Source organism: Zingiber officinale, chromosome 2A (assembly GCF_018446385.1).
Source record: "Zingiber officinale cultivar Zhangliang chromosome 2A, Zo_v1.1, whole genome shotgun sequence".
NCBI classification, from domain to species: Eukaryota; Viridiplantae; Streptophyta; class Magnoliopsida; order Zingiberales; family Zingiberaceae; genus Zingiber; species Zingiber officinale.
Genome location: NC_055988.1, coordinates 99,242,242 through 99,254,260, shown reverse-complemented (window position 1 = coordinate 99,254,260; position 12,019 = coordinate 99,242,242). Strand labels below are relative to the sequence as shown.

The window sequence follows — 12,019 nt, the reverse complement described above, 5'->3', positions numbered from 1 at the left end:
CATCTTCTAGGGATTCGTTTGAGAGTAGATGTGTCTCTAGATCCGATAGACTTAAATCAATAATTATTTTGGCAACAGGTAATTCTGCGATCCTAGACTTTATTGACTCCACAAAAGAGCCTGACCACTTCCATCTGTATATTCTTAGAAGGGCATGTTGTCTGAAAAGATTTATTATTCTGACATGTTTACACATCCACACTTGCAATACAATAAAAATGGTTAAATATGAAATTTTCTGCATAAATTATATGAGTCTATCATTAAATTAAAGAACTTACAGCGAGGAGATGTGCGAACCCTTTAAGCATGGGAGCTTGATTTCCCTCAAGGCCCTCTGGCGTCGGCCTATGTGAAAGCATCACACCAATGACCTCGAATTGTGGGCTCATATAGTCATATATAGCCTTATATCAATTATACCTATCTAAATTAGCAAAATCATCTATGCAATCTATTAGTGATTGTACTGATAATCTAGATATACTACTAGTAGTAGTAAATAAAACAAACAAAGAAATACAATATTAAAAATTGGCAAAAGAGAGTATCAGTTTTAGCAAATAAAGGTTGTTTGCTGAGGTTGATTATCTTGTTCTCTAGTTTCTTTTGTGTACACTCCACATTACTAAAGTATTGAAGAAATAGTGGGGTGGTGGTTGCATGCTACTGCAAATTTACTTCATCGCCTTGGTCTGGGAGTCCTAGAATCAATGAAATATCTTTCCTAGTGAAAGCTAATCTCCTTATTATGAAAGATGAAACATCTGACTTCAACGTCCCAATTGTCAAATATATTTTGTATAAGGCTTCAGATATTTACAATTTCAAGCATGACTACTGCCCAAGCAAATGGACTTCCATTGATCAATTCTATCTGTTGGTCGTTTATGTGTAGTGATGATAAAAAAACCCTTGAAGTGAGGGTAATTACTTTTCCAATGCACTTTCTTACGATATGCACGGGAAGCAGAAGTTCTATGACTCGCCATTTAATTCTGTCAAACAAATATATATGATCTAAGTGATACTCAGTTGGCTTCATTACAATGCAGTTAGTTTTCACCCATAATATGATATATTACACTGTTATTTTTTAACCATAATAGGATACATTACAATGTCTATAATTTCTCCTAGGTAGTACAATGTGATTAGTAGCTGCTACGACATGGGTACTGATCACGTTATAGCAGTTAGGGTTAAGTAGTTGCTACAATAATGAGAAGCTAATCGGGACTGTAGGATTTAACCACGTTGTATCAATCATTAGGGTTTAACTGCGTTGTAGCAGCCTACGTGATAGTAGCTGCTACAACAAAGATAAACTTTTTTTTAAACCTTCTATTCGCTCAAAGTAAATCTTCAATCCAAAGACATACAATCATTAAACACCGTTGTAGCAGGTAGGAGACGAATCAAAACCCTAAAAATTCAAACACGTAAACAAAATGAGAAGAATCAAAACTTTAAACCCTAACACAATACTTACGATAGAGGAAAAGATTTGGATGAGAAACAAGTCATTGTTGCAAGATTGATTGACGAAGATACTGTGGGCCACCAATCTACTATCAATGAAATTCTTTCGAAATATTTGCACACGGTGAGTTTCGAGGGTAAAACTTTGGCTGATGAGGGAAAAAAGGTAATTGCACAATATATTTTGCATAATAATTGTAAAAAGGTAATTGGTAAGAAAAGATTGTTTGGAGATCAGCAGTAGCTACTACACGTTGTATCAGCTATTCTGGAGTAGCTACTATAATGTGTAACAACTAATCTGTAGTAACTGCTACATGTTGTAGCAGCTACTCTTGAGAAGCTCTACACGTTGTAGCAACTTCTGACGACTAGCTGCTACAACGTGCTGTAGTAGCTGCTACAACGTGTAGTAGCTTCTAACTATTTATACATTAATTGACAACGTGTAAAATCTCATTTAATTGATCTAAATAAAAAACTGAGATTGATATGATCTATATTGCTTGAAAATGCAAAGTAACATCTTATTGAGCGTAAATGAAGAAAGAGCTGCTACAATGTTGTAGCATCTTACCGTCGATTTAGCTACTTCCACTCTTGAACGTAATTGCTACAACGTTGTAGCAGCTGCTTCTACTCTGGAACGTAATTGCTACAACGTTATAGCAGCTACTTCCACTTTGGAACGTAATTACTACCATGTTGTAGCAGGTATCGCTGTGGAAGTAGCCGCTACAATGTTGTAGCAGCTAACATTCCAAGTTATTTGCTACAAGGTGTAGCAGTTAATTGTTGAATTAGCTGCTACAACATGTAGCAACAAAGCAAAGACACTGCAGCAGTAAAAATAATTTTAAATAATTTTTTACCAAGTTGATATATATAACAAAAATATTTTTAGGGGTAATATCTGCTAGAAAATGTAGCTACTATAAAAACGTCTTACCAAGTGGCTGCTATACGTTGTAGCATTTACATAGACAATTAGCTGCTACAAGGTGTAGCAGTTAACTGTCGAAGTAGCTGCTACAACTTGTAGCAGCTAACTGTCTAAGTGGTTGCAGGCGTTTGTAGCAGGCGTCAGCCTTACACGTTGTAGCATAAATCCTTCCTTCCTTCTAATATTCCTTATGATCACGGTCGGAAATTACAACTTAAAATGAAATGAATTACCATTAGTTATGAAATGCAGATGGAATTAATGTTTGGCAAGTTACCTGTAAATTATATAAGCAAAAAACTGGTATCATAGCAACTAGGGCTCGTGCATGGTAGAATATATATATGGTGCAAAAAAAAAAAAAAAAAAAAAATTGTACAGAGCTAAAAAACAGACAATGGAGGGGAAATGCTTACGATCGAGAATGGAGAAAGGGGGACTTTTACACCGGCTGCAAGCCTTTGTGTTCGACTCATAGTTTGCGGAGCTTTAGTCAACTGTGATGGAAGATGGCGACAAAGGAAGAGGCGAGAGCAAGCGAGAGAACAACAAGGGAAATTTAGAATTTGGAAAAATTCTCTCACCAATATTTTGAATAGAAGGCAGAAGGAGAGAAAGAATAAAAGAAATATTTTTTTTAAAGAAATCAAGCTGGCAACACCACGTCTACGCGTCGCTCCCGATCGTGCATGAAGCGTCACTTAACATATCAAATCTCTCTCTCACTCTCTCTCTCTATATATATAGCTTAATAATGTTCATGAACATGTTCAAACAATGTTTGTGAACAACATCTAAACAAAACTAAGCTGCAAATAAAAAGCAACCAAATCAAGCTTGCATAATCATTTCAACCTTTTGATTTATTTTAGACTGGCTCATCGCTAGGGGAGGTGGATCAACAGGAACATATGCCTAACCTTAAGGCTGTGCCATGTCTCAGCAATCTGGATGCAACCGGACCAGCCGCAGGGATTCAAATGAAGTTTGCAACCGCCATTCTCTTTGTTTCTTGCTTAGAGGTCTTCCTTTCCCTGCCTTTTGCCTATTCACCTTCACGTCTGCTATGCCCCATGTGCATTGGCCTGATTCCACATCCAAAGAAATGAGACTGAACACACCATCTTTTTCCTGAGAGGAGGACGTGGCAACATCGTTGTCGCTGTCAACGACATATTTCACATACATAGGTCGGTCTTTGAACCGTTCGAGCTCCTCCGGGACATGCACAACCCTCTCAAGACCGGGGGATGAAACCTAGCACAAACAGGAAATTCATCTTTAACCCTTTTAATGTTACACAGGAACCGTACAATGAACTATTAAGTAGAGAAGTGGCAAGAAAGATCAGGCACCTCCAAAGAGATGTCTGGTAGTTTTCCAGCAAGCTCAGCTTCATCTAAGCGGGAGCGATAGACGGTAGAAAAGGCCTCAATATCCTCCATACTGGGAGAACCATACCTGTGAGACGAGGTTTACTTAGAAGAACATGATTGGATCGGCAATTGTCAGTTCATAGCATTTTATGTCACAAGACCTGGTAGAAAGCTTTTCAATTCGCACACGTATGTCCGAATTTGTCGTAGTTTTGAAAGCATAAATTTTCAGGTCGCCATCAAATGTTACCGAAACTTCTTGTGCAATGGTCAATGCTTCGTTATCCCACCAATTGCCGGCAAGGGAAATTCCTCCCCCTGCAGCACCATCTCCAACCTCCAAATAAACCAGATACAATAGCAAATTGCGATGATTTAGTCTAAACTTCGCTTTATCCACAAGCTTGCACAACAATTGATAGACAAGAAACTTACAAAGAGACTTGCTTCTTTCTCAAGCTCTTCTTCCTCAAATTCATCTTCAAAATCCTCATCATCTTCCAATTCAAAATCTGTACAGCATGGACATTGCATTAGATATAAAACCTCAACCAAATTGATCTAGCACAAATAAATTTGAAGAATCTTGTCAAAAATGAGAGTCCAATGAGGCCTAGCTTTGCAGATACAAGGAGTTAGCAGTAATACATACAAAAATACAATCTAGTATCGTAGAAAGGTGCCAGCAAGATGAACAAGAAATAAAGCAAGATGCATCAGGCCAGCTAAAGTAGTAGCAAATTAATTCACATACTGACTGAGTAAATGGAGGGAGGTGGATGTTTAAGTACTTATCTGTAATGGTAGTAATGAAAGTTACATTTTTTTTTCAATTAATGGACACAAACTAAAAAAAGTGAATCTATTCTGAGTATCAGAAACTTAATTGACACCTAAAGCTAGTTCATATGTTTGTTCTGAGATGGGGAAAATACTCATGAGAGAGAAGGATTTTACTTCTTTCTGAATGTTTGCATTTTGTAACATCACATCCTTGAACGCTCTTTTGCCTAGAAGTACAAGGAAGCCTAATTGGATCAGGTCAAAAGTAAATGCTCAAGCAATCTTTTTTTCTCGGAATTGTCATGGTTCATACATCTTTAGCCTTCCGCTAATTATCATCTATCATGATCTGCTAAAAGTTTTCATCAAATAATGCTAGTTATCATTCAACAAATTCATATACACTATCCTTCTTTAATGAAGAATAAGGCTATGTACTTTGATGTTCATTTGTTCATGAAATGCAAAGATATCTGAACAACCCCAATTAACCGTGAATCATGAATTTCCTAAACATAAAAAGTACGAATGACACTCACCAGAGTCTATATACACAATCAATGTCACACAACACCAAAAAAGTGCTTGATGTTAATGCTGAATATAACTAGCCACAGAAACTGCACCAATTTACAAGAGGCTGGTCTTGTTGATTGAATATCCACCAAATGTTTGTCCAAATCATTGATAAAAACACAAATTTGTATAACTAATCATTCAGAACATAAGTCTGGAACTAGTTTGACTTTAGAGTATGCTAGATCTAACATAATTCATAGTAAAGCATATAGGTCACTGGCTAGTTCAAAAAGTAAGGAAACTGTGCTTTAACTACCTCAAGAAGCAAGTTCTACAAAATGCCGAGCATGGATTTTCATGTTGTGTTTATCCCAATTATCTGGAATCGACTACAAGAATCTTGTCACTCCATTGAACATACCATCGTTCACTAGTTGTCCACAACGTGATTGTAGTCATTGGAAAATGAGTCCTTTGGCTTATTGGCTATAAAAGAAGATAATCCTAAGAATGAAATAAGCCCGTGATCAATTTATCCAATCGACACTACTACGATCTACAGATAGAGCACACAACAAACATAAGTAAAGCAATTATCATGTGAAATTTTCAAAAAACAAGCTAGAAAGAATCAAAATTTTGATGGCAATTTCTAAGTAGAGATTGAAAATGCACTAGAAAAAAGGAATGCAACGGGAACAAGCAAACAAATTGCGACTCACCGTCTCCAAAATCATCAGCAAATTGGACTTCCGATCCCTCTTCTTGTAGAAATTCTCCCTCATCGTCTTCCACTCGTTCTTCCTTGATAGCGAGATGCTTGGGTGGAGGCGGCTGGGGAGCAGAGGCCCTCCTCTTCGCGTAGCTCACTAGAGAGATTGCTCGCGTGCAGGAAGAAAGACGGGTGAAATTGGGGACCAAAACCATACGAGGTTCCCAGGGGAAGGAAGAGAGATTCATCGACGGAAAGGCCAACATCACCGGAGATAACGTACTAACTGTACAAACCAAACCCGCACCACAGGAAAAATACCAGAAGCAAAAGCCCAGGAATTAGGGTTTATATCATTGGTAGTAACTTTCAAGTGGGGTGCGAGAAAGTTTGAGAGAGGATATCAATATGATTTTTAAAGAAAAAAAAATATTTTATTTGTAATTTCAAAGTAAAACCAAAATTCATTAATACTCTTGTTAATCCTGTTTACCCTTGATAATCTTATTTATTCATCTAAGGTTATTAACGAAAATTCTATTTGATTTAGGTAATCGATGATTCCCGAATAATATTTTATGCCCGACACATCAGCAAAAGGGGCATGCAACTCGGAATCGAAAAACCTAATAAAATTGAGGTTTTTTTCTATTCCGGGTTAATGAAATTTTTTTTACCCAAAATACCTTCGAATAAGAGAAAAATGTAATAAAAATAAATAAATAAAAAAACATAAAAATAATTTAAAAATAATAAAAAAATGGGGAAAAAAAAACAAAAAAAATAGAAAATAGAAAAAACATAAAAAAATAATAAAAAATGTATAAAATTTTAAATATATATATATAAATAAAAAATAGAACAAACATAAAAAAATAGAAAAAATAAAAAACGTAAAAAATAAAAAAAATAAAAAACTTTTACAAATTTTAAAAAATTAAAAAATTAAAAAATGAAAAAAATAAAAAAAATGAAATGAAATAAAAAAACACCTAAAAATAAAGAAAAACGTGAAAAATAAAAAATAAAAAAACGTAGGATTTAAAAGATATATATGTTGGTTTTATAACTAAGGGCAATATAGTAAAATATTAAATTAGGTTATTCATTAAAACCTTCAAACAAATAAGTTTTTATTGTATTATTTAGATTAAACCAAACAACATTTGATTATGTTTTATTCTCCATAACCTTGGTTATGTGATTACTTGATAATCACATAACCAAAGTTATACATTATAAATTGAATCAAATACACATTAAATATAGTTTAAATCATACTTTGAAATTATATATATCACACATAAAGTGATAAAGCTCGTAAAAGTGAAAATGATGAGCATCAATTTATGTGTCTATCCCTGAACTTTTCTCTGAAATTTTTTCACTCATTACACTCTCTCTCTGTATATAGGTAATAAATACACTATGCATTTCACGTACACTGACTTATTATAGTAACACCACGTGTAAATACCAACTATACCAGCATGAGTAGCTATTGCTGGCACACATTAAACAATACCGAATGAGTATCGTTTTAATTATCAACCGAATTTCAAACTCTCTTCTCCAGTAAAATAAAAAGATTATAATATTTATTTAAAATGATTGCAATTGTATATAAGAGAAGCAAGATAAATTATAATGCCTCGTATTCACCAATGCCATGATACAAATGAAGTGTACATACGAGCCAGTTCATCAAGCAAAATGTGCCCGCAGGAGCAAGCACATAACACAATATACAGAAATTTGTACAAGTAAACTAGCACAGAACATCATTTACACACTAAGTTTTTTTTGTGTTTTTTTGTAGGCATGTTCTATCGCAAAAGTCTGAAATGTTTCTTGGTTTCAAGATGAATATTCATCTGATATTGTAGTTTCCTTCCAGCTCAACTTTTTGCTAATCCACATGCTCCAACAATAGTATCACTAGTTTCAGTTGTCACATGCTGCTCTGTTATTTGTTTTCTACTATCTTCCGAGCTGTCATGGCATGACTGTCTTGGGTCTTTTCCTCCGCGTCGTTCCTGAACTCAAACATAAACAAAAAGCTGTTGAGATACAAATACTGCTGGCTAAGCGACGAGGTAGTCTTTGTGACTATTTTGCAGTTTCTAAAATATTGATATGCTTTCATTCTTTTGCTCACTTGTGGTTTCTGCACAGGGATTCACTTGTGATGAAATAATACATGATATGAAAACAGAGGCTAAGAACAATTTAGAAGGGTTTGGTTAGTTCACTTGACTGACTAGATTTCATGGATGGAGTAAAAGGCAGTCAAAAAACTACTTACATCTCGATAAGGGAAGTCATCAACTTCGAGCATGTGTATAACATGTCCCATCTTTGGCCTCTTGCGTGAATCAGGATCAACGCATCGCAGTGCAACTAAAAGTGTTCTTTTTAATGCTCTTGATGAGGGTTTCTCAGGGATCTTTGGATCTAAGACACCTTCAGAGTTTCGATTACTCACCATTGTCTTAAGCCAATCTACCAGATTAACCTACAAAAAAAGAGTATCTCAGAAACTCACATCATCTTCATCTCGCTTCTTTCAGGGAGAAAAAAGACTAACCTCTCCTGGAGGTCTGCTGTAGTCAACCGGTGTTCGACCCGATATTACCTCCATGATAAAAATACCAAAACTATAGACATCACTCGACTCATTTAGCATACCAGTGCTAGCATATTCAGGAGCCACATAACTAGAGAGAAGAAACAAGCTAATGTCATTTAGCATACCAGTGCTATCAAGAAACAATAAGTTGCAATAGACAGTATTCACGAACCCAAATGTTCCCATTACTCTCGTTGTCACATAGGTCCTCCCTGAGCCCAATAGCTTGGCAAGTCCGAAATCTGAAACCTTGGGAGTCCACTGTTTATCAAGAAGTATGTTGCTCGATTTAATATCTCTGTGAACCACCTTTGGCTCTAGTCCTTCGTGCAAGTAGAGTAATCTGCATTATACAGCCATGTTTCAGAAAGAACTATTTTGAAATTAAGTGAAACAAAGAAAGTACAAATTTTAGCAAAGAGGCATACCCTTTTGCTGTACCGATTATAGTATTCATTCGAATATCCCAAGTAAGTGGACTGGAACGGCCAACATCACCATGAAGCCACTGTTCTAGATTCCCGTTATCTATATACTCATAGACAAGCATTCTAAATGGCATAAACAAAACATTAGAAAGCGCACTCCTTTTATCATTAAATTGCCTCCACCTGAAATACAGTGTTAATTAGAAAGCAAGGCATCATAATATACCTATGTTCTCCTTCTGCACAATACCCTAGCAATCTCACTAAATTCTTGTGACGAACTCGTCCTATTGCTTCAACTTCAACCTTAAATTCCATCTCCGCTTGGCCTCTATTACAGAAAGTAACATAAATACAATTATAGCGGAATGCAATGCACTTGTGTTAGTCATTCTATTTTCTAATTAGTACAGATATAGAAATTACTGCAAGTATGACAAATGACTAGTCCCACATGGTAAACTATGGGTTTCTAAGCTTAAATATGTAACAATTATTAATTATGGTTAAGCATTTTAGACTAGTGATTGAGCTTACCAAATTAAAAGACAAGTTTTGTCTTGCAGATTATGGAAACTGGTATTAAAGCAGCCTAATCTAAGACCCAGTGAGCTATTGAAAAGAGTAGCTTGTGTGATAATGGTGGGCCATTGGGTTTTACATGTTGCTGATTACTGATTAGACATGATTTTGGATTATGAGCTGAACCTTCAATCTTGACAATGTTGACATCGAACCAGCCATAAGCTGGGGAGAGTAAAAAAACGTCTTAGTTTACTCCCACATGGGTTTGTAAGCAGATGAGCTATTGTTAACTTGCTTAAACATTTTAAGTTAGTGGTTAGGTCTAATTAATTTATAAGTTAATTCTCTTATTCAGGGACATTGTAACAAAAAGCGATTCTAATAACTAATTTCAAATTGTTTTTGGCTCTCCTTCTAGATCAAGTATTTTGCTTGGAGGTTATGATTTGGGAATGATTCTCCATTCAATATGTTAAATGTTAAAAGTGATCATATGATAAATAGAAATATACAATTGAGTATCTGAAAAATAATTGGAGATGAATCAGAATGTTATATATGCAAATTGATGGGAGATTAACCCTTTCATTTAACAGGTATGTGCAAGATCAGTTTGTTGGCAAGACTTTTTCTTTACTGGGGTTTTTACCTCGACACTAATTATACAATTAGTGGGTGTTACCATACTTGTATATGCAACTGCCCTGGGAAATGTCTCAAGAAGGTCTTTGCTTCTAATCAAAGTGAAGATTATGCATTTCAATACAATGATTTGATCTTCACTATTGAAAGTGTCCGATGTAGATCAACTATTTTAAGATGCATTAGGAGTTGTGATAATGGGGAGGGTTTGATAACATATATAGGCGATACAGAATTGAACAATTAGTATGTGAATCTAAGATATTCGAAATGGCATCAGGCCAGTTACTTGAGCAACAAAACCTTATCGACTGAATATAGATATCATGATAACGCAAGTCAGACAGCTGCATACCAAATGAAAGTCATATTTAACTCGAAGATAGGTTAATCTCAGCTCTCAGGTAAAGGAAGTGAGTTGACTTCTATGGCTGTTTTTTCATGACAACTTGATAATAATAGATGAATGAGTAGCATCTAAGTCAATGGCATGGATCCACAACCTCACTATGGATGAAGCCCTAATTCTTTCATTAGCAAAACTTGTCTGTGCAATGCAATGGTGAACTCGCAGAACTATGTGTGCATAAGAAAAATGTGTCAATTAACTGTGCTCTTCAGGTTGAAAATTCTGTCCTACAAGATCAAGTGTAACAAAAATGGAAAGATGGAAAACAATCGAGCACCTGTTGTTCAATAAGTTCTTGACTGCAATTTGAGTGCCATCTTCCAAGGCCCCGTGATAGACGATACCGTATCCACCTTCGCCGATGACGTTCTCGTCGGAGAAGCTGTCGGTGGCAAGCTCGAGCTCCCTCAAGGTGTACCAATGTCCCCAACCCAAGTGCGACACCTCCGGCACGGAGGCCGGCGCCTGGTCCACAGACCGACTCTCCCCACTCCCATGCGACGACCCGCTACCGCCGCGGTCTGGGTAGGTGATGCGGTGCTCCTTACCGGTCTCCACGTGAATCCACTGGAGAGCAATTGGGGACTCCTCCTCCCGCTGCTTGGTGGGAGGCGGAGAGGGCTCGGCCTCGGAGGAAAGCAAAAGGGCAAGCGCCGACCCGGCCCGCACTTCTCGGACCTCCTTGGAGACCTTAGGGACGATATGCTTCCGGGATGAGCTACTGCTGCGCTTGTAGGAGATCCAGAGGGAGATTAGGAAGAGGAGGAGGACGAAGGCGACGCCGATGCAGATGCCCACCACCGCCCACAGATGGAGCCCAAAGATGACTGTTTTCTTCGACAGATCGTAGCCCGACATTGTTGTCGTCGCTCCTACCTCAACACAACTTCAGCCTCCACTACAAGAAACCGCAATGCGGATGTGGAGGAGATGCAGCACGTTCCCCAAAACTGAATCTTTACAACAACAAAAAAAAACCAGAAAAAGCGTGGAAATGGAAATGAAAACCTAAAGGGGGGATTCTAGGAAGCAGAGAGCATGAAGTAAGACATTAATGGAGGAAGAGAAAACGGGAGGTGAAGCTTATCAAATGCCATAGGAATGCTTCAAGCCCATGGAAGAAGAGCAAGGCGAGAGTGGAATTGCAGCGAATTGAAGGTGAATGAAAAAAGAAAGGGATCGGCGAAGGTTTCGCAGTTGTCACGATGGGACCAGAGTGGAAGAATCAACTCCGCACTTTAATCTCTACTTGCAGTCCGCCATGGCTTCGCTTCATTATACTTTTTCACACTACTTTGAAGATCGCACGAATTGGTAGGTGCGAAGGAGACTGGGAATTTGTTTTATCGGTCAATATATTTTAACTGCTTCAACCAAGTAAATAATGTTTTTATTTTAATTTAATTAAAAATATTATACATATGATATTTTTTATTAAAAAATTATTTAAACTCTACCGAACTCACTTTAAATAAATTAAAATTATTATAACAATTTAGTATAAAAATATTTGGGTAAAAATAAAAAGAGGGCATTCCTTTATTTCTAAATCATGAAAGGGATGCTCTACT

At 36.7% G+C, this 12,019-nt stretch overlaps 2 protein-coding genes across 3 annotated transcripts; both read right to left on the bottom strand.

The window, feature by feature from the left end:
- Positions 1-3,132: 3,132 nt before the first annotated feature.
- On the bottom strand, positions 3,133-6,191 carry LOC122039831. The gene is made up of 5 exons (XM_042599263.1): positions 5,826-6,191; positions 4,237-4,313; positions 3,963-4,138; positions 3,781-3,886; positions 3,133-3,682 (listed from the first exon to the last, which is right to left on the bottom strand). The coding sequence occupies exons 1-5, from the start codon at positions 6,079-6,081 to the stop codon at positions 3,365-3,367; spliced, it is 933 nt and encodes a 310-aa protein (XP_042455197.1). The 5' UTR covers positions 6,082-6,191; the 3' UTR covers positions 3,133-3,364.
- A 1,248-nt stretch (positions 6,192-7,439) lies between these two features.
- Positions 7,440-11,763, bottom strand: LOC122041690 (probable serine/threonine-protein kinase At1g01540). Of its 2 annotated transcripts, XM_042601462.1 has the most exons (7): positions 10,726-11,759; positions 9,099-9,203; positions 8,873-8,995; positions 8,617-8,787; positions 8,403-8,532; positions 8,121-8,330; positions 7,440-7,851 (listed from the first exon to the last, which is right to left on the bottom strand). In XM_042601462.1, exons 1-7 carry the CDS (start codon positions 11,304-11,306, stop codon positions 7,714-7,716), a joined length of 1,458 nt encoding a protein of 485 aa, XP_042457396.1. In that variant the 5' UTR covers positions 11,307-11,759; the 3' UTR covers positions 7,440-7,713. The 2 variants fall into 2 exon arrangements, with proteins under 2 accessions (XP_042457396.1, XP_042457395.1); XM_042601461.1 differs by having other exon boundaries at positions 8,403-8,787; positions 10,726-11,763.
- Positions 11,764-12,019: the final 256 nt, after the last annotated feature.